The sequence below is a fragment of the Nycticebus coucang genome, chromosome 22 (assembly GCF_027406575.1).
Source record: "Nycticebus coucang isolate mNycCou1 chromosome 22, mNycCou1.pri, whole genome shotgun sequence".
NCBI classification, from domain to species: Eukaryota; Metazoa; Chordata; class Mammalia; order Primates; family Lorisidae; genus Nycticebus; species Nycticebus coucang.
The window spans coordinates 8,044,710-8,067,802 of record NC_069801.1 but is presented as its reverse complement, the minus strand read 5'-3'; the positions used below and the strand labels follow the sequence as shown (position 1 = coordinate 8,067,802).

General features: G+C 44.1%; 1 protein-coding gene across 3 annotated transcripts in view; it reads left to right on the top strand.

Annotated features, from left to right (window-relative positions):
• Nucleotides 1-23,093, top strand: part of MTOR (mechanistic target of rapamycin kinase) — a 140,352-nt gene that overhangs the window by 80,368 nt on the left and 36,891 nt on the right. For all 3 annotated transcript variants that reach the window (XM_053577336.1, XM_053577334.1, XM_053577335.1), the window contains 6 exons: nt 1,843-1,918; nt 5,686-5,825; nt 14,762-14,862; nt 17,362-17,477; nt 18,840-18,917; nt 19,130-19,237. In XM_053577336.1, the coding sequence (XP_053433311.1) occupies nt 1,843-1,918; nt 5,686-5,825; nt 14,762-14,862; nt 17,362-17,477; nt 18,840-18,917; nt 19,130-19,237 (619 nt within the window). The remainder of the gene's footprint in view (nt 1-1,842; nt 1,919-5,685; nt 5,826-14,761; nt 14,863-17,361; nt 17,478-18,839; nt 18,918-19,129; nt 19,238-23,093) is intronic.

Below are 23,093 nucleotides of genomic sequence, written 5' to 3'. Positions count from 1 at the left end.
ATTCATGTGGCCTTGGGGAAAATCACTGCCTTTCCTGGACCTTAGTTTCCCTATTAGCAAAATCAAACGGATGGGTGATAATACCTTTCCCTTCTCATTCTCTTATGGATACATGAGGTCAAAGGAGCAATAGATTGGAAGATTATTGGGAACGTGCTTTGTAAACATGAGGCATTAGGTTATTACTTTCACAAATGTTAACTTCTCTAGTTCAGATTTCTGGGCAGTTCTCTCTTGGTTTTATTGAAAGAAATGTGGTGGAATTTGGATTTTTAAAAATAATATTTATAACAGCAATCTCTTGCCATGTTACCACATTGAACCCAAATCCTGGAATTTCCCAAAACCACTTAAAAATTAATTCTAGGGCGGCGCCTGTGGCTCAAGGAGTAGGGCGCCGGTCCCATATGCCGGAGGTGGCGGGTTCAAACCCAGCCCTGGCCAAAAAAAAAAAACCAAAAAAAAATAAAAATAAAAATAAAAATTAATTCTAGTCAAATAGACAGTTTGTACTCAGGGCAATAAACTGGATCCTTGCTCATTAAACCAGTCTAGACTGAAGTTGGTGTGGCACATTTTCCTCCCTACAGATATAATCATTGTGGTCCTATGAATTTCTCAGGCCAGCTCCTTTGCCCTCTCCTTGTTCCCTTCTCTGCATAACTCACACATTTGTTCAGTGTTGAGTTTAGCTGCATAAATTCCTATTGGAACAAGGGGCTCCTGCTCTCAGGGACTTGCAGCCTGATGAACCAGCTCCATGCAGGAGGCCTTCCAGAGGCACTGCCCAGTTGCCCCAACACAGTTGTAGTCCTCCAGCCCTACTGGTGACCTGCTTCCTGCAGATACCTCAGCAAAGCTGGGTGACATTAGAGAAAAGCATCTCTACTTCAGGGGCCAGTCCAAGTATCTCTAAATGTGCAGCCTCCTAATGGAGGGGTAGGAGGCAATCCCTGGAGAGGGTCTAAGAAGCCATCTGGATTTGCAGGGGTGGGCTTTGTTTGGGGTTGTCATCATGGCTGCACAGCCACAGCTCCCAGGCTCTGTCATTGACCAATCAATCATTGACACGGTCCAGTCTCAGTGCCACCTCTGTGTCACTCACAGTCTTATGATTTTGATTAATTTTAGTTATTCCTGCTACTGAAGACAACTGATGAGAAGTTAAGACTTAAATGTTCAGGCTCGGTGCCCGTAGTACAGTTGTTACGGCACCAGTCACATACACCGAAGGTGGCAGGTTTGAACCCAGCCCGGGCCAGCTAACCGACAATGACAACTGCAACAAAAAATAGCCGGGTGTTGTGGCAGGCACCTGTAGTCCCAGCTACTTGGGAGGCTGAGGCAAGAGAATCACTTGAGCCCATGAGTTAGAAGTTGCTGTGAGCTGTAACGCTACAGCACTCTACCGAGGGCGACGTAGTGAGATTCTGTCTAAAAATAAAAAAGACTTAAATGTTCAGAAGGATCTCATGCGATTGTGCACTGCAGCAGGGACAGTTTGGATCCAGGCTTTCTAGCATTTCAAAAATAGACTCATGCTGCCCACCTGACAACATCTGAGAAGAAACTGGTCCATGCTGGTTGGAGGAAGGGGCCCAGAGGAACCTTCACTCTACACCCTCTACCACCCTATCAAAATCAGGGAAGGCAACCAAAGACCTTTTGTCAGATGCAGTCGTTCAAGCTGAGCTTTCTGGTGGGAACAGATAATTGATGGCCTCTCTGCATCTGCAAGACGTTGGCCTCAATGTGCTGGGGAGCCATTTGCCCACGTTGACCCTCACGCCTCTCATCCTCAGATGTGCTGAGTGTAACCATCTCTTCCTTTTGTTTTCTCAGCATTAACAATAAGCTACAGCAGCCGGAGGCAGCTGCCGGGGTATTAGAATATGCCATGAAACACTATGGAGAGCTGGTAAGTGCCTCATTCCATCCAGAAAAATAAGAGATAGTGACCTGGCTAGGGAGGCACTCAGCCATAACCTTGATCAAGAAAGTTAACTCTCCTTTTCTGTTTTTTTCTCAATTTGTAGCAGTCTGACGCTGCCTTACCTGTGTCTCTTAAAGATGAAAGAGACAGTGTATGTAGGAACTATATTCAAACGGAACATACATCATCCGGGTAGAATATAATAGTCATTGCTGATATTTGCCAAACTCTTTGCATGTGCCTTTAGCCTTTTGCTAAGTGTTTTATATACTTTATCTAATTTATCAGTCCTCATAACAGTGCTATAAATTAGTTACTGTTGTTATCCCATTTGACAGATGAGGAGACTGTAGTCCCAGGTTAAGAATAAACGGCAGAACCAAAGCTTGAACTGGGCAGTTTGGTAGCAGAGCCTGGACATTTAACCCTGATCTCAGTTACGTTTGTGTCAGCCATGGCAGCTCGCATTGTGTCTGTATATACTTCAGAAGAAAGCATGGGGCGGCGCCTGTGGCTCAAAGGGGTAGGGCGCCGGCCCCATATGCCAGAGGTGGCAGGTTCAAACCCAGCCCCGGCCAAAAAAAAAAGAAGAAAGCATGGCCAGTTCTAAAAAAAATATATATATATATATATACACACACACACTATAATTTATACTTAGCATTGAGGGGGTTTTTTTCTGTTTCTTTATTGCTTGCATAGCTGCTTCTCTGCTGCCATCCTTGCCCCACCAAATTTAAAATATTTTCATTACTCTTTGTGATGTTGGGAGGGTGTTTTGCTTCTAGAATATACAAACACCAACTTAATCAACTTAGCATTGAACTCCTAGAAGGTCAAGAAGCTCTGGGTCCGTTTATTTGATGAGGAGCGTTTTCTCAGTAGCATAGATTGCTTACTCTGGTTTGCCTTAATCAACAGCCCATGGTGTTAGAGTGAAGAAAATTGTGAATCCTTCACAGGATTTTGTTTGATTGTCTAGTGCAGGCGTCCTCAAACTGCGGCCCGCAGGCCACATGAAGCGGTATGAATTGTATTTGTTCCCGTTTTGTTTTTTACTTCAAAATAAGATATGTGCAGTGTACATGGGGATTTGTTCATGTTTTTTTTTTTTTTAAAACTATAGTCCAGCCCTCCAATTGTCTGAGGGACAGTGAATTGGCCCCCTGTTTAAAAAGTTTGAGGATGCCTGGTCTAGTGTTTTGCCTTATACAAGGGCTAGTAAATTGGACTGAAACTTTTTTTTTTTTTTTTTTTTGTGGTTTTTGGCCAGGGCTGGGTTTGAACCCGCCACCTCCGGCATATGGGACTGGCGCCCTACTCCTTGAGCCACAGGCACCGCCCTGGACTGAAACTTTTAAGGGAATCATTTTCCCATTTTTCGCACTTATTATGTATAACTAGACAAAGACAGTATCTCTCCAATGGCTAAGAGAATAGAAAGAATACGTCTTATTTTGCCACAGTCCTTTGCAAGAGGCAAGAAGGTAGGGAGAGAGGGCACTTATTGTAGTTCACCTAGACCAAGATGTACTCTTCTTTGATGCTCTTAAAGCTCATATCCCAGTAAGTACTGACTGCAACAAGGACTCTGCAAACATCTGGTATTCAGGTGAATACCTGCCAACAGATGGTTTATGCCTCCATACTCAGAATGCCAACCTTAAATGAAAGTTCTTCCATCTTCAGGTTCTAAAGGTAGCCATTAGCCTCCAGGATTATTGCTAAACCCAGGGTGGATTTTCTGTTATATTTAGGTAGCTGAATCATATTAAGCTTGACAATGGTTTGCTTTTTCTTGGCAGAGCCAATGCTATCTCAGCACAATTTATGTAACAGCAATCTCATTAGAATTTTGTGTGATTCATTGCTTAAATCTTATAGTTTCTGCAATCTATTGCAATTCAAAATACCCTGTCCTCTACCTGACCCGCTCCATATGCTGCTCCCTCTACTTTCTGCTTGTTCATAACGAGTGCGTGCCACACATTCGTCACTAGCTCTTTTTCTTTTCTACCCAGTGTATAAATCCAGAATGGGAAGTTTACCAGTGCTTCTTTTTAATTTAAGATTTTTTGGTTTCAAGGCAGAGTTTCACTGTGTTGCCCAGGCTAGAGTGCCGTGATGTCAGCCTAGGTCACTACAACCTCAAACCCCTGGGTTAAAGTGATCTTCCTGTCTCAGCCTCCCATGTAGTTGGGACTAGAGGCATCTGCCACAACACCTGGCTCATTTTTCTGTTTTTAGTAGAGATGGGGTCTTGCCCTTGCTCAGGCTGGTCTCAAATTCCTGAGTTCAAGGGATCCACCTGCCTCAGCCTCACAAAGTGCTACGATTACAGGTGTGAGCCACCATTTCCTGGCCTCTTAATTTAAGATTTTTGAATTTTATGCTGTCTTTACAGTCATTCCTCTCTACGTTTCTCTTTCATATTCAGGCATATAGAGAGGCATTATTTTGCACAGGCTGGGAACGTGAAACTTAGACAGTTAGCCTTCTATAGAGTCAGATGTGCATGTTTTTGCAAACCCCACTGGTGCTGGGGAAGGCTGTCATGGCAGCAGCACTAGTCCAGGGGCAGCAGAGGGTACTGGTTCTGCCAAAAACAAACCAGGGAAGTAGGTGCAAGTCGACAGTCTCAAATGTACATGACTTTCTTTCAGAGGTTCAAAAAGAAAAGGTTCTTTGAGACAGCTTAGTAGAGTAGTCAGTGTATATACTATACAAATGTTGGTTTTATTTAGAAAGGGGAAGAGGGTAATGGGAGAAACTAATGTGGACCCTACATTATATCATTCAAATTCCACTGTGGAGTCATATTGTTGTAAAAGAAATCCCAGGAGAGCCACTACCCTAGGCTGTACAGAACTAGTCGTTTACTGAGCTGATGATGAAGAAGCCCAGCAGACAAATTGAGATGAAGGGCAGGCAGAAAACACATAAAACAGCCTCCTGATCGCTTGGAGTCACAGTGTGTAAACTTCTAGACTGTAGTGCCTCTTACTCACGTGGACGACACCCAGTTTCTGCGTGGCGCTCCATCTGTGCAGGGCAATGGAATCCCTCCTTTGGCCCCTGACACTGGTACAGCTGCCAGGCACTGAGCAGGAAGGAACATTGGATGAGAGACACTAGAAGAATAGGAGAAAGGTTTTTCCAAAGACTTTTAAGTGGCACTGTTATATTTTAAATTATTATTTCCTGAAAGTTTAAAAATGTGTTAAGAAGTGCAGAGAATCAAGAGCTTTTTAAAAGTGAGTTATTTTCCTCCAGCAAATATGCAGATGTGGCTTGGTCCTTCTGGCCCCATCAGGAAAGCAGCTGCCCTCCCTACCACATGGCCCAATCTCAGCCAGCACTGCCGCAGATTGGGACCATGGCACCTTTGCAAGAGCCCTGGTCAGGACTTCCTGCTGCGCGCAAATCATTTCCCCTGTCCTCAGATCCCCACGTACTGGTCTTCTGGTGATCCTTATATCTGGGGAGGAAGTGATCTGAGCAAGGTCTGACATCTGCCCTCAGATTATCCTAGGATCATTCTATCAGTGTGCCAAGGAACTGGCATTTCTACCTTCCCCAAGCAATATTCTTCCAGATAGTCTGAAGTTCTTTTTAATCCAAACCCAGGTTGCTGTGAGAGGTGAAGTGTCATACATACAACACAGCACCTTAGGAAACAGCATGTGGATTAGATACCATGTCCCCTTGTTCTCTGTGCCTCATAGCAGTCCTCTCTCTTTCCCACTTGGCAGGAGATCCAGGCTACCTGGTATGAGAAACTGCACGAGTGGGAGGATGCTCTCGTAGCCTATGATAAGAAGATGGACACCAACAAGGATGACCCAGAGCTGATGCTAGGCCGCATGCGCTGCCTCGAGGCCTTGGGTGAATGGTGAGTTTCGTCAGTTTGACGGCCTGGGTAGCTGTGAGATCTGTGTCTCTTTGATCTTTGGTTTTAAAAGGATGGCTTCCTCCGAAGTCCACCTCAGACTCTCATTTTGATTCCCTTGATGTTTTCTCAGGAATCATCTTTCACTTTGGTGTTTTTATCTCTCTATTCTGTTTTAGCTGCTAAATAGGAAGACCTTTCATTTTTTTCACTCCGTTGCACAGGCTGGTGTGCAGTGACATGATTATAGCTCACTGCAGCCTCAAACTCTGGGGCTCGAGCAATCCTCCCGCGTCAGCCTCCCAGAGTGCTGGGATTATAGGCCTGAACCACCTTTAAAATTTTTTTTTAACTTAAACTTTGTAGTAGCCTAGAACAGGACAGCCTTGGGTATGCTCCCAAGACCTATTTTCATCTATTCTCTTAATCTTGACTGACCTGATAAAAATCTCACATTCTTACTTTGCAACCTTGATTTTTTCCTTATTAATACCGCTTGCTAATGCTTTTAGGAAAGAACACTGACTGCCCCCTTCAGGTGCTTCACCTTTACTGGATACTTAATCTATGCCCACTGCTATGCCAGGCCCAAGGGTACAGAAGGCACAAAGAACCAGGCCTTTCCTGTGAGGCTGAGGGGACAGACACAGAGAGAGAGAGAGTTATTAAAGCCTGAGAGGACACTGGAAGCCCAAAGGAGAGAGCAGAGGAAGGCCCAAGAGTCAGGAGGCAGGGAAAGGAGAAAGGAGAAGGAAAAACACATATCCCAGGTAGAAGTAACAGAAATGCTTAACTAACAGTGTTTCGCTAGGTTTTGTTTTTTTTTTTAAAGAAGGGTACACATTTTAATTTTGCTATTGTTTTTACAGATTTTGTTTGTTTTTTGTTTTTTGCAGTTTTTTGGCCGGGGCTGGGTTTGAACCTGCCACCTCTGGCCTATGGGGCCGGCACCCTACTCCTTTGAGCCAAGGTGCCACCCTGGCTAGGTTTTGTTTGGAGAGCTGTTGGGGGATGTTGAGGGAAAAATTGGTCTCCATTCCGTTTGCAACACCACGTGTAATTTTTTTAATAATTAAAACAAAAGTGCTGTACTACTATTTTTATTTATTTTACTTTTTTTTTTTTTGAGACAGAGTCTCACTATGTTGCCCTGGGTAGAGTGCCATGGTGTCACAGCTCACGGCAACCTCAAACTCTTGAGCTTAAGCGATTCTCTTGCCTCAGCCTCCCAAGGAACTAGGACTACAGGTGCCTACCACAACGCCTGACTATTTTTTTTATTATAGTTGTCATTGTTGTTTAGCAGGCCCAGACCAGGTTCAAACCTGCCAACCCCGGTGTATGTGGCTGGTGCCCTAACTGCTGAGCTACGGGCGCCAAGTAGCACTTTTTTGAAACGGTAATGTGCAAATGGTACAAAATTCAGGAGTATAAGACAGTGACAGGACTGTGAAAAGTAAGTCTTCTTCTTGTTCCTGAACCACTTAGCCTTCTAGGTACTATGACCAGATTTTTCTGTAGACTTTCAGGGATAATCCAGGTATAGGGGAAGAAAAATATCTTTTCCTCTACCCTCTTAGGTTCATGGCTGAGGCCTTATAACAGATTAACTAGAGAAAAGCAGGCAGGAGCCTTCGTAAAGAAGGGAAGATCCAACGAAACAGTTAAATCTGAGTGTTTTTTCTAACAGGTTTGATGAAGGATAGTCGTGGAGAAATAGGATAGGGCAAAAAGGGTACGATCCAGTGGGCATAAGTCATGGAAGACGATGCAAGGCCTATTTGTTCACATTCTGCTCTGTGACTCTGTGTCTTTTGGACTAAAACAAAATCTCTTTAAGTTTTCCCCCCAGCTAACTGCATAGACCCCTTCTTGGCCAAAGGGGATACCCTAAAACTGAGTTGTTGGCTATGAGAAAGGAGCTCAGATGTGCCTCATCATGCTCCCCTCCCTTCAGGGAGTTAGTTCTGCTTTGTAACTTATTAACAGGCCCAGGGCAATGCAAGACAAAGCTTAAACCGCACCTACAGTCCTCAGTTTAGGTAACACATCTTGTGAGTCTGGGTATATGGCCAGTGCCTTGCCTTTAATTAAAACACTTGCTTTTTTTTTTTTGCAGTTTCTGGCCAGGGCTGGGTTTGAACCTACCACCTTCAGCGTATGGAGCCAGTGCCCTACTCCTTTGAGCCACAGGCACCACCCTAGACTTTCTTAACTTAAAGCATTCCAAGACTTTAGACAAAGCTTCATTTCTTTAAGCAATTACAAAACATCTTTGAACCCACCTGCAACTTGTAAGCCCTCCTTTTTGAGATGTCCTACCTTTTCAGGCCAAACCAATGTAGACCTTCCATGTATTAATTTACAACCTTACATTCTTCTCTCCCTGAGATGTGTAACAGCAAACTATAACCCAACTACAGCAAGTCTACTTCCTCAAGGCTTCTTGAGCATGGTCCTGGGCCATAATCCTCTATTTATTTATTTATTTATTTATTTTTTGAGATAGAGTCTCACATTGTCACCCTTGGTAAAGTGGCTATGGCATCACAACTCACAGCAACCTTAAACTCCTGGCTCAAGCGATTCACTTGCCTCAGCCTCCCAAGTAGCTGGGACTCTAGACACCCACCACAATGCCAGGCTATTTTTAGAGATGGGGTCTTGCTCTTGCTCAGTCTGGTCTCAAACTCCTGAGCTCAGCCAGTCCACCTGCCTCAGCCTCCCAGAGCATAGTCTTCAAATTTGGCTCAGAATAAACCTCTTTAAATTATTTTACAGAGTTTGACAGTCTTCAGAGACTAGGATGCTCCTTTCCCCCCAACTATGGCTCCTCTCACGTGATGGTCTTAAGACCTGCTCTAAGGAATAGGGGTAAGGGAAGGTCAGAGTCTTTCCACTGCTGTTTTCTTAAAATATTCAATATGCCAATGTACCATTGTTAGAACGGAAACTGGAACTGCAGGCTGAGAAGGAGTTTCTCCACGTTACTAAGTGGATGCGGTTCCAAAGCTGGGGTCCATCAGGCACATTAAAGTACCCCCAGAAGGCCCGTGGGTACGGAGGATGCTAGCTCAGGGGACCCACCAGGTCCAGAAGGCAACTGCGGTCCCCTTAGTCAAGGACAGGGTCATCTCACTTCCAGAGCCCCTCCCTTTTGTAGAGCAGAGTCTTCGCAGAGGCCTCCTAGGGTACCTCTTCCTCCAGTGACCTAGGTGGTTGTATTGGAAAGAGGGTTGTTCCTAGAGAAGAGTATGGGCCTGGTATCTTTTTGCCTGAGCCTCTAGGGTAACTCCTTTTCTGAAAAGTCCCTCCTATAGCAGTAGCCAACATTTGGGAAACCTCTTTCAGTTCTAGGGCCCACTGCCAGTCATTACCTCTTTTCCTCTCTCCTCTCCTTATCCTAGTTATTGAAGACCATGAAAGCCAGGTCTAAAAGTTCCTCTTATGGAGTGTGAGGCCTCTTAATCATGTTTTTGGAGATTATGCTGAATATTAGGTGCTTTCTGGGAGATGAAGTGCATAGCTAAGGTGGTTTGTCCCTTCCTTGTGTCATAAATTAGCAAAGAAGGCAAATGCCCTCACTTGTGAAGGAAAAAGGTCTTGATTTTTCATCCTGGCTCTGAGTAATGTATAATGCCTTCTGATCCAGCAGTCTCCTGAAGAGGGAGCTGGTGCACAGGTAGGAGGGATTTTGGACTGACCAGCTAGAGTAAGTGCAGCTGGGCAAGAGGGGTGAAGTCAGAGGAGGAGGAGAGGGAAAGTAGTAGAAAGTGCACCAGAGGAGGGAGCCCGTATGGAAGAAGCCAGGGGGAGCCAAAAGAGAAACATCTTCTAGAAAGTGAAGATAGCGGGAAAGATTCAGGGGCAACAAGTAACATGCAGTAAGCAGAGTGGAGATGTCTAGCAAGTTCAAGGAAGGCCTGATGAACGTCGGGCACTTCAGACCACTTGCCCAGCTAGTGTCAATGTGGCTCAAGATGTAGTTATGATTAAGAGATCCATTCTCAGCCCAAATCTCCTGGTCATGTAATTTATATTGTGAATTACAATAGAAGACTAAATGTTTGATCTGGAAGTAATTCCCAAAGTTGTCAAATTCTTTTTTTTTTTGAGACAGAGTCTCAAGCTGTCGCCCTGGGTAGAGTGCCATGATGTCACAGGTCACAACAACCTCTACTCTTGGGCTTAAGTGATTCTTTTGCCTCAGTCTCCCAAGTAGCTGGGAGTACAGGCACTCGCCATAACACCCAGCTACTTTTTGGTTGTAGTTGTCATTATTGTTTGGCAGGCCCAGGCTGGATTTGAACCCGCCAGCTCTGGGGTATGTGGCTGGCACCTAAGCCGCTTGAGCTACAGGCGCCAAGCTAGTTGTCAAATTCTTAAGGAGACATCTCAATGGGGAATCTTTAGGTGAGGCCAACTGAACATTGCCCTTGGCAATAACTAGGAGAAAGGAAAGGAAAAAACTCTTAGAGACAGTCATACATCAAAATGCTGAGAGTCTGAGAGGGGTGTTTCCCCACTAAATGACCTTTGGAGTGCTGATCAGATATCAGGTATCACCGAAACCTAAGTCAGACCGAGACCTCTATAGAGATCTGGCCAGAGCAGGAGTCTCCCACATTCGGACCCAGAACCAAATGTAGTGATCTCTCCCAAAGCGTGGCATTCCCTAGGTCTGGGCAGGGACCAGAAGAGGGACGGTTAGCAGGCCTCTGTCCTAAGGCTTCCCTTCCAAGAATGGCAGACATGGCACCAGGGTTGCCATAACCATGAAGCTATAACTCTTCCTGCAGTATGTGACCATCTCCAAAGCTGAGAAAAATGAGGGCTCCAAGAAGGTTGTCCTGGGAGTTGCATAGCAGAGGAGAGAGCAGTCCCAAAACAGAGGAAGAAAAGTGACTTCCCCGAGACAGAGGTAGAAAAGTTACTTCCCCCTACACACTACCAAATATTAAGGGTGGGAACTGATAGCACAGACTGGGAAAGAATTCTCAGCACAAAGATTAGGAAAGGTTTAGAGAAAAAGCTTATTTTCTAAAGGAGGAAAGGGCAAAGCACCAAAGGAAGAAAGAAGTGCTGGCCCCAAGCATGGGGGTTCTGGGGTTTTTATTGGGATGGAAAAATATATATATATAATAGTTACTGTTACAAACTGATAATAGGAGGCAGTTATGGGTTTTTTTTGTTTGTTTTTGTTTTTTTAAAGACAGAGTCTCACTTTGTCACCCTTGGTAGAGTAACATGGTGTCATGGCTCACAGCAACCTCAAACTCTTGGTAGCTCACACCTGTAATTCCAGCACTCTAGGATGCCGAGACAGCTTGAGCTCAGGAGTTCAAGACCAGCCTGAGCCAAGAGCGAGACACTATCTCTACAAAAAAATAGAAAAATTAGCTGGCCATGGTGGCAAGTACCAGTAGTTCTGGCTACTTAAGAGGCTAAAGCAGGAGGATCACTTAAGCTCAATAGTTTGAGGTTGCTGTGAGCTATGACACCATGGCACTCTACCAGAATGACAAAACGAGCTGCTGTCTCAAAAAAAAGAAAGAAAGAAAGAAAAGAAAATTAAAAAAAAATGCTATTGGAAAGCCAGGCACATCCTATTGAAGGGTTGGGGAGGCCAAGGTAGATGGATTGCCTGAGCTCACTGATTCAGGACCAGCCTGAGCAAGAGCAAGATCCCATCTTTAAAAATAGCTGGGTGTTGTGGTGGGTGCCTATAGCCCTAGCCACTTGGGAGGCTGAGGCAAAATGATTGCTTAAACACAAGAGTTTGAGATTATTGTGAGCTATGATGCAACAGCACTCTACCTAGGGCAAAAAACCGAGACTCTCTCCCAAAAAAAAGGAATACTATTGGACAAAATCAAAAAGGCTGCTCTTTTTTAAGATTTTTTTTTTAATTATGATTTCAGACATCAAGTCAATAATTTTTTTTCTGAGACAGAATCTCACTCTGTTGCCCAGACTAGAGTGCCATGACATCAGCCTACCTTATAGCAACCTCAGACTCCTTGGTTCAAGCAATCCTCCTGCCTCAGCCTCCCAAGTGACTGAGACTACTAGTGCACACCACCACACCTGGCTAATTTTCCTATTGTTTTTTTTTTAGTAGAGTCAGGGTCTCACTCTTGCTCAGGCTGGTCTTGAACTCATGAGCTCAAGTGATCCTCCCGCCTTAGTCTCCCAGAGTACTGAGATTATAGGTGTGAGCCACCATGCCTAGACTCAAGTCAGTAAACTTTTATTCAAGAAATTTCACATGTGGCTCAGCGCCCGTAGCACAGTGGTTACGGCACCAGCCACATATACTGAGGCTGGTGGGTTGGAACCTGGCCCAGGCCAGCTAAACACAATGACAACTGCAACAACAACAAAAAATAGCTGGTCTTTGAGGTGGGTGCCTGTGGTCCCAGCTACTTAGGAGGCTGAGGCAAGAGAATCGCTTAAGACCAAGAGTTTGAGTTTGCTGTGAGCTGTGATGCCACTGTACTCTACTGAGGGCCACATAGTGAGACTCTGTCTCAAAAAAAAAAAAAAAAAAAAAAAGGAATTTCACATGTGATTGTCCATCAGAGTAACTTTTGTTCCTTAGTAGAACAGCTCCTCATCCACAATTGTCTTGTCACTCATTTTTAGAGTAGATGGATCTACCTGGTCCTCAATCTGACACCCTCTCAGATAAATGAATGAATTTAAATCATAATAGTTTCTAAAGCCATCACACTTGACAATAGTACAGATCAGAGGGATATGCCAATACCTACCTAATAAATAGTCCTGTGAGTAAAGCAAAACCACAGAGTTACTCTGTGAGGCATTTCCAATGATATGTAGCTACAGAAAAGTCCCCATTGGGATAAACTCCAACAAAGGAAGTCTTCTAAAAGAATGATCTGTAGCTACATACAATCTTTCTGTGCCTAATTAAAGATAACTCTTTTGGGCTCGGCGCCTGGAGCTCAAGCAGCTAAGGTGCCAGCCACATTCACCCATGCTGGCAGGTTCAAACCTGGCCCAGCCAGCTAAGCAGCAATGACAACTGCAACAAAAAAAATAGCTGGGCATTGTGGCGGGTGCCTGTCGTCCCAGCTACTTGGGAGGCTGAGACAAGAGAATGGCTTAAGCCCAGGAATTAGAGGTTGCTGTGAGCCGTGATGCTACGGCACTCTACCCAGGGCAACAGCTTGAGGCTCTGTCGCAAATAAATAAATAAATAAATATATTCTTTTGTTAAACTGTTGCTTTTATTTCTTTTTTTTCTTTTTTGTTTTTTTATTGTTAAATCATAGCTGTGTATGTACATTAGTGCAATCCCCTGTACCCATTCTAAGATGCACCATAGATGTAGCCCCACCCATTACCCTCCCTCCACCAAAACCTCCCCCCTCCCTTCCCCTTCCTTGGCCCTTTCCCCATAGTCTTGTGCTATAGTTGGGTTATAGTCTCCATGTGAAAGCTATAATTTAGCTTCATAGTAGGGCTGAGTACATTGGATACTTTTTCTTCCATTCCTGAGATACTTTGCTAAGAAGAATATGTTCCAGCTCCATCCATGTAAACATGAAAGAGGTAAAGTCTCCATCTTTCTTTAAGGCTGCATAGTATTCCATGGTATACATGTACCACAATTTGCTAGTCCATTCGTGGGTCGATGGGCACTTGGGCTTCTTCCATGACTTAGCAATTATGAATTGGGCTGCAATAAACATTCTGGTACAGATGTCTTTGTTATATTGTGACTTTTGGTCTTCTGGGTATAAACCTAGTAAAGGAATTATAGGATCGAATGGCAGGTCTATTTTTAGGTCTCTTAAGTATTCTCCAAACATCCTTCCAGAAGGGACGTATTAGTGGGCATTCCCACCAGCTGCTTTTATTTCTTAATATGAAGTTATTACTAAATTCCCAAGATAGAAGATACTGTAATGTTTTACATGAAAATTTAATGTTAGTGAAGTTAGCCTTGGGCATTACATAGATAATAATCAAAATTATTTGCAGAGGTCTTAATTGTTTGGGTTAACCATTACTAGGAAGATTCAAAAGTATAAAGTATGATTTATTTATTTTTGTAAATTAACATTCCATATTCATTCTCCTCAATAAATTAAGGAAGCATAACCTTCAAGTCTGTTTCATTTGTTTATACAACTAAAGCTGTGGCCTTTTTGTAAGTTCAACAAGTATCTAAAACTGTACTGTCTAATACGGTAGCCACTAGCCACTCGTGGCTAAATTAGATTAAAATTTCAGGCCAAACATGGTGGCTCATACCTGTAATCCTATCACTCTGGGAGGCCAAGGTGGGGGGATTGCTTGAGGTCATGGGAATTGTGCAGAATTCTGAAAATAAGCTGTTTTAAGATTTCTGGTAGATGTGACTACTGTAGAGCCTCTCTTCCATACAGACCAATTTCATTTGGGTTTCATTTCAGACTGAAACCATTTGTACAATACTTTTTTTTTTTTTATTGTTGGGTGAACAATACTTTTAAGAACCATTTCTCCTTATAGCTTTGAGCCCAAAATGAATGTCCAGATGTGTCTCTTCAGATTGCTTTCTCTGTAGGCCTGCCAAAGCAAAAGAGCCCAGAATTCATTGGCATGAGAGAGAGGTTATTTAATATTTATGAAGGAGGCCAGATGTTCAGGACATTTCACATCACATAGATTGAGACACAGTCCCTATCCTTGATAAACTCACTCAGACAAATTATGAGCACCAGGCCAAAAACAACGAATAGCTCATTCACTTCTCTGTTATAGACCTACCCAAACGTGCATTTTATTTAAAGGCTCCCAGATAGAGGCAGGAACCTATCATACCAGTTTCTCAGTAGCTCCCAACTAACCCAGGGGGTCTGAAGAGGAAGATTGATGGGTTATGGAGGTGATTTGGGGTAACCTGACTGTATAATTCTTTTCTTTAGGGGACAGCTCCACCAGCAGTGCTGTGAAAAGTGGACCCTGGTTAATGACGAGACCCAAGCTAAGATGGCCCGGATGGCTGCTGCAGCTGCCTGGGGTTTAGGTAAGGCTTCCCTGGACATGGTGGGAAGTGGGAGGCGGGGGCCTCGCATCCAAGAAAGCAAGGCACTGTGGCTACAGGTGGACATGTCAAGTCCACAGTGGTGTGAGAAGGTATCCACCTACTTCTACGTCCTCCATCTGCCCTTTGTACCTGATGATTTTGTCTATAACTTGTAAGACATGGGTAAAAATGGATCTTGATGAGAAAGCCAAGGAAAACAGCGCACAGCATCAAAATTGAGACATAATGAGCGAGAAAAACACACTCAGCACACTCACACAGAACGCTTTTAACACCAGAAGTGTAGGGATTTCCAGCAGATACCAGGTGAGTGTCCAGCAAGTCAATTCAGTTCGATCCAGTGTTCTCCACCCAGAAGTAGCACGAGATCACACAGTTTGAAGCCTCACCCCCACAGTGCTGCTGCCACTGCAGATGCCAGTTGACAAGTCCTAGGTTGTGACTTGCGCTTCTGACCACTGGCTAGAAATCAGGGTTCTTTTTGAAATGGGATATAGAATGAAAAAAGGAGAAAGAAAAAAGTCAGGATTCCCATGACCCTCCCCTCAGTATTGATAATTTGCTAGAGTGGCTCACAGCCCTCAGAGAAGCAGCTCCCTTCTGTTTACTAGCTTATTATAAAGGATACCTGTGAACAGGTACATGGAGTGAGGTCTAGAAGGATCGGAGAGCAGGAGTTGGGGTTTGCCACCACTTACTAGCATCTTCAGCAACCTGGAAGCTCATTGTTAAGTTTTTATATCCCTTAATCTTTATCCTTCTCACCCTTAGGTGGGGTTGAAAGTTCCAACCCTGTAATTGCTAAGTCTTTCTGGTGACCAGTCCCTCCCTGAGGCCTCATCTACCTCATTAGCATAATCAGAAAGGCTCTTTGTGATTAACCAAAGGCACTCCTGTCACTCAGGGGTTTACGCATCTCTGTGCGGCAGTAGGGACAAAGACCAAATGTATTTCTTACTATGCCATAGCAGGATTTGTTTTCATTTGCCTTAAATACTGATTTATTTTTCTCTCTTATGAATGAAATCTAGAGGTAAGAATTCCCGGCCTAGTATTTTGGCTCCCTTGTCATTAGCTTTTTCCCACAGTGCATACTTAGCACAGGGTCTCTGTTCAAAGTCCACCTCACAATCCAGCATGGTTGCTGGAGCTCCCCCCATCACATCTTTATCCCCAAGCAGGAGTAAAAGGAGAAGACAATTGTCTGTCTCCTTTTTATTTCTTAACTTCTATTATAGAACTCTCCCAACATATATAAAAGTAAATAGTATAATGAACCCCTATCTGCCCTTTACCATCTCCAACAATTATAACCATTTTGATCATTTTTTTTGTCTCTTTTCCTTGCTGTACAACACTTGCCTACCTCACTTCTACTTCCAGAATATTTTAAAAGAGAGATTTCCTTTTAACCCTACAGAAGTTTATGGATTTTTGACACTAGGCCCCAGCCTGGAACATTGGCAGCATCTATTTCGGAGATGTTCTTGCTAAGAGAGGAAAGGATGCACTGCATGTTCCAGGTGCAGAGCTTCCCCCACGGAGTCCAGAGAGAGGTTATATAACATTCCACCTCCATTCTATCCTTCTCTCCCTCTTGAGTCACAGAGCTTACATCCTTTCCTTTCATGAGCTCTGGGCTAGATCCGGAACATTTTTTAAAAACAAATTGCTTCCTGAGGAGTCATGGTTTGCTATTTGCTCGTGCCCAGAGGCATAGAGAATGGATGAGCCCATAGTCTGGAGTGAAAGGCAGGAACATGCCTTGTAAAACTGGCAGCTCTGCAGTTCACAGCTGATGAAGCTGATATCTTTTCTGCAGGTGGTCCTGGAAATCCTGGCATTTGAGACATGCTCACCCCCCGGGGGAAGTGAATACCTCTTCCCAGATGCAACCATTTCCCCAGTCTAACATGACACAGAGAGCACTGTGCTGTAACCCAGCCCATCTTTCTATCATAACAGAGCCTCTTAAAATATTTATCTCCTCCCTTCTGAGACAAAGATATTGCCGGAATGAAACAGGCAAGCTATTTGTCTAAACTTGTTCCCTATTGGTATAATGGTCATTCTCAATTGTTTAGAGGAAAATATAATTTCCCACAGTACCCTGTGAAATGCTTCACTAGTGGGGCAGAGAGCGATTTCATCTCACCTAGATAGACCTGAGAGAGTCCTCCAGGGTAAGGAGATGCCACATTAAACTCACTTGCATTGCAGCCTCTGCACTCATGCACCTTCCTTCATCTTTCATGGTGCTCCCCAGGGCAGCAATGGAGTCCTATGTTTGGAAGACAGATGCGGCTTTGGTTTATTAAATCAGTGCCTGCAGTACCTAGAGGGTTTGGTGCATGTGGCTCAAGTTCATTTGTCTTGTTTGTACCCTAAATGAAAAGTAACAATGGCCAGGCCTATTTGAGATGCTGCTGTTAGCCCAGCCAGCCAACCACCACTGATGCTTCCTGTCTGTGTGCCTAGGTCAGTGGGACAGCATGGAAGAGTACACCTGTATGATCCCTCGGGACACCCATGACGGGGCATTCTACAGAGCTGTGCTGGCACTACATCAAGACCTCTTCTCCTTGGCACAACAGGTAAAAACCTGCCAGCAAAGAGGTTACGCTGTTCCTAAGCACACGGTGCTGTGTAAATGGGCAACTGTCTCCCAGCTCTAGTGTTTACTTGGCTCTGTGAACTCTGCCTGCATATCAGCTGGGGCTACTTTTTTGTTCTGGGGAGAAAAATGTGTCCTAGAAATGACTGCTTCAGTTGCTTTTGGACTTAGCATTTTGGGGCATCATAACATACCTTTTATCACCTTGCCTTAGCATTTGTAGTAAAGAGAAGCTATGAGTTTCACTAAAGGGAGGATTCAGAGAGCCAGCAATCCCTCCAGTGCAGCAGAAATCAGTCATAAGGTTTTCTGGCCATGTAGGCATGTCCCACATTGATTACCTTTCAAGAAAGCTAGTGCTTATTTGCAAATACTGTGCTAACTTGCAGGATGAAATAATGAGGTAATCACATCCACCCTGGCAAGCAGCAGACTGTCTTAGACACAGTGCCGAGGTAAATGATCTGAGCATTTAATTAACTTTAAACAGTCAAAAGAGGAAAAGCAGCCAGGCAAAGTGTGGCTCACACCTGTAATCCTAGCAATCTGGGAGGCTGAGATGGGTAGATCCCTTAAGCTCAGGAGTTCAAGACCAGCCTGAGCAAAAGCGAGACCCCCATCTCTACTATAGAAAAACTATCCAGGCGTTGTGGTGGGCTCCTGTAGTCCCAGCTACTTGGGAGTTTGAAGTTGCTGGGATCTATGACACTCCAGCACTCAACCCAGCAGGCAAGAGACTGAGACTCTGCCTTAAGAAAAAAAGGAAAAGCTGATGACATGGAAAAGACTCAAACCACAGTCCTGTAGCCTCCCCCAGGCTCCGATTTACACTATGAGAGCTGCAATCAGAGCCATCCATGTCAAAGACTCGAGAGATACTGTTCACATGGAGAAGACCGAGCATCTCTCTGGTGTGAGGGGCACACTCCTTCAGAGGAGAGACAGTACTTGGAAGCCAGGGATGACCACATGGAGCTGTTCGAGTGCACATAGAATCTGTTTTCACAAATGTGCCCAGCAAGGAAAAGTTAGAAGAAGGGTGATTCCCATTAATGTCCCTCTCCTTTGCCACCTGAGATTGTGGGTGTTACTTAGGTTATTTTAAAGTTTGGGATGCTGTATATCATTTCTATCCTGGATGAAAAATTGTCTAATACTCTTCTCTAGCCATTCAAATCTGGGAAGAGGTTTCTTCCCTTCTTCAGTGAGTTTCTCCCTTCATTCTGGGAGTTAAGTGAGACAGTGTCAATTAAACAGCCTTGCAGCTAGTTGGGAGGCTTAAAATAGCCATGAGCTCCCCAGCCCAGAGTACGGTTCCAGGGGTTCTTTGTTTCTCTTCCAGTGCATTGACAAGGCCAGGGACCTGCTGGATGCTGAGTTAACTGCGATGGCAGGAGAGAGCTACAGTCGGGCATATGGGGTGAGTGCTGAATATTCTGCCCATTGTCATTTTGGAGGTTTATTTCACTTCTTTTTCCAAAGAGGGTTAATGAGAACTCACAGGCTGCCTGGAACATGCCTACTTTCTCTGGTCAGCAGATACCCGGACACCAGAAGGAGTGATTTAAGTTAATCCTGTCTTTTGGATGGTTCATGCAGTAATTAGGTTGGAATGTGATTTGTTTCCATCAGGCCATGGTTTCTTGCCACATGCTGTCCGAGCTGGAGGAGGTTATCCAGTACAAACTCGTCCCTGAGCGACGAGAGATCATCCGCCAGATCTGGTGGGAGAGATTGCAGGTGAGCTTAGTGGGAAGCCTGGTTCACCCACTTGCTCTTGCTCTGAAGGACCTGGGCCAGCACTCACTTTCCCCAGCATGCTCTTGGTCAGTGTGGTGCTCAGCTGTGTACCAAGCAGAACACTCAAAGGCTCTTCACCTATGAGGGAATGACCAATTTTCTAACCTCTTCTCACACTTCAGGAGTAAAAGAAAATAATAAAGGCCAGGCACGGTGGCTCACACTCGTAATCCTAGTACTTTGGGAGGCCAAGATGGGTCGATTGCCTGAGCTCACAGGTTCAAGAGGAGCCTCAGCCAGAGTGAGACCTCGTCTCTAAAAATAGCTGGGCGTTGTGGCAGGTGCCTATAGTCCCAGCTACTTGGGAGGATGAGACAAGAGAATTGCTTGAGTCCAAGAGTTGGGGGTTGCTGTGATCTATGATGCCACAGCACTCTACCAAGGGTGATAAAGTGAGACTCTTGTCTCAAAAAAAAAAAAAAAGTGATGCTTATGACTAATCAGTTGGGAATCATAATCTCAAAATCAGTGGCTCTCAACCTTAGCAATAGAATAGGATCCCTAGAGAGCTTTTTAAAGTCCTGTTGCCAAGGCCAGTTATATCAAATTTTGGGGGGATAGACCCAAGATCAGTGTCTTTTTCAGGCTCCCCAGATGATTCCAAAAGCCAGTGCTAAGAACCACTACATTCACCACACGTACTGGCCACCTGCATCCAGCTTTTTAGACAGGGTTGCCTGATAATCTTGTTTGCCAACTCCTGTTTATAGTTGCTTAGGTCAGAGTCATCCTATCACCTCTATTTAGACTTTTTTCCACTGCATTTTCCCCTTATAGAGAAACTTTTCCACATCCTCCATCAGTATTTTCATTGTCACATTCTGATCATTTTAGCATGAGTAGCTGTCAATTCCAGATCTGGGAGTCAGCAGTCCTAAGTGTTCTTGGAAAGGATGACCGGTTCTTTCATTTCTTGAGTAGGTAGGATGGGAAGTTCATCAGCAAAAAAAAAAAGAGAGAAAGCCTTTACCACTCCGGAAACCATTTGTCTCCCTGCTTGTCATAATCGACCCCCTCAATTATAAGCCATTTCCTCTTGGCTAGACCACACCTAATTCCAAATCCTTGCTCCAGACCAAGGCAGGTATGCGCTTCCAGGCTTTTCAGTAGGCTGTGACAAAACATTTTGACTCCAGGCTGCATTCCTGCCTAGGAAGCTCAGGGCACATTCCCCTGGACAGGAAAGAGCAGTGGGCAAAGGATCACCCATGAGTATAGTTGTTTATGGCTTGTAAATGAGCACATGCAGTTCTTTTGCATGTTTTATTAGTAATTATGAAATGCCCAGTCAATGTTTTGATGGAAAATTGTCTCCTGGGCACCAGAAGGAATTCCACAAAGCAAGTGTTTCCCACTTGTACACACCCTAGTTTTTTGAAGTGTCTGTAATGAGGTGAAGAGTTTCCACATCAGAGTTCTGATGAATCTTCTCAGATTCTAACAAGTAGACTTGATCCAGATACGGAGTTGGAAGGGAGATGCATTGAGTGAGTCCTGGGAGGCACACATCTGACTTTACTGGGTCCAGTACACTGTCATTACCTTAACCCTTCGTGACTTCTCTGTCTTGAGACAGCCATGTTATAGGAACCCAAATTATTTTAGCATCTGGGAGAAACTAGACATTGGTGAGAAGTAACCAAAACAATCACTCGATGTACTTTTTTGTTTTTCTAACTTTCCAAATCATTGTTGTCACACATCACGGGATGGAAAAATATGATCCAAAGCCTGAAAATGAAGCATTACTCCTGTCGTGGAAATTTGGCTCTTATGGACGACTTGCTATCAAATGAACTGCCTGGGCTAGAAAACTGCCATTTTGTGGCCAAGTTATTTAAATTAAAAATCCAACTCATTTGATATAAAATTAGTTTAGCACCTTTGATAGCAATTAATTTCTTATTTTTTAATTTCAAAGAGTTTTAAGTAAATGAATGAGGCACTTCTCTTTCTCTATGTATGGTGTATCATGTTTGGGACCAGGAATTTTTTTTTTTTTTTTTGAGACAGTCTTAACTTTGTTGCCCCTGGTAGAGTGCCATGGTGTCATAGCTCACAGCAACCTCAAACTTTAGGGCTTAAGAGACTCTCTTGCCTCAACCTCCTTGTTGTGCCTACCACAACACCACTCGGCTATTTTTTAGAGATGGGGTCCTACTCTTGTTCAGGCTGGTCTTGAACTTGTGAGCTCAGGCAATCCATTTTTTAGAGATGGGGTCCTACTCTTGTTCAGGCTGGTCTTGAACTTGTGAGCTCAGGCAATCCACCTGTCCCAGCCTCCCTAAGTGCTGGGATTACAGGTGTGAGCCACCATGCCGAGCCTGGGACCAGGAATTTTAAATCATTATAAGTAGGCTCAAACACATCTTTATTAATGAAAATAGGACCCAATACAATCAACACATTGTTGCCAACGAGAAATAAGTTTGTTTCTTCCTGTAACATAAAAATCCGTGCTTTCCAGATTCGGTGAACGCTTGGAAAGCGTTTTCTGCATCTGCTGGTTGTGGAAGTGTTTTTCCCTGCAAAAAGTTGTTGAGATGCTTGAAGAAGCAGTAGTCAGTTGGCGAGAGGTCCAGTGAATATGGTGGATGAGGCAAAACTTGATAGCCAAATTCCTTCAACTTCTGAAGCATTGGTTGTGCAATGTGCAATCAGGTGTTGTCATGGAAAGGAATTGCGCCCTTTCTGTTGATCAATGAGGGCCGCAGGCATTGCAGTTTTTGGTACATCTCATCGATTTACTGAATAAGAGCCCGTCTCTAAAAATTAGCCAGGCACTGGGGCGGGCACTTATAGTCCCAACTACTAAGGAGGCTGAGGCAAGAGGATCACTTGAACCCATGAGTTTGAGGTTGCTATGAGTTATGATGACACCACGGCACTCTACTGAAGGCAACAAAGTGAGACTCTGTCTCAAAAAAAAGGATTGTATTCCAGTATCAAATAGCAGCTTTGAACAATGCAAAAGTTATTTTTGCACCAATCTGATAGTTTTTGATCTAAGATAAATAGAAATGAAAGAATCTCAGATGCCAGTAGACAGGATATCCCAAAAGTCTTAGTGCAGGTTTAGGCTTTAATAACTTAAGAAATATAAATGCTGCCAACTTAAAAACAACATCATTTGAAAATGTAATTATTTAAACTTCTACTTGATTGAATTTTTGAAGTTTGAATGATATCTTGGGGGGATCTTGGGGGACAAGGTCTTTCTCTCTTGCCTGGGCTAGAGTATGATGGTATGATCACAGCTCATAGCAGCCTCCAGCTCCTGAGTTCAAAAGATCCTTTTGCCACTGCCTCCACAGTAGCTGGGACAACAGGTGTGCAACATCATGCCAAATGCTAATATTTTTATGTTTGTAGAGGCAGGGTCTGGTGGTGGTGCCCATGCTATTCTCAAACTCTTGCCTCAAGTGATCCTTCCACCTTGGCCTCCCAGAGTGCTAGGATTACAGGCATGAGCCACCATGCCCAGCCTGAATGATACATTTCAAATTTAATTTCTTTGTCAATGTTAGTCATCTTCAACCAGAAAGACTGAAGCAAAATAGTAAAGTTAAAAATGTGTTATTCATAATCCAAAAAAGAAATTGAGGGGCTGGGTATGGTGGCTCACACCTGTAATCCCAGCACTCTGGGAGGCCAAGGCAAATGGATTGCCCTGAGCTCACAGGTGTACAAGACCAGCCAGAGCAAGAGCAAGACTCGTCTCTAAAAAATAGCTGGGTGTTGTGGCAGGCACCTGTAATCCCAGCTATTCAGGAGGCCGAGGCAAGAGAATTGCTCG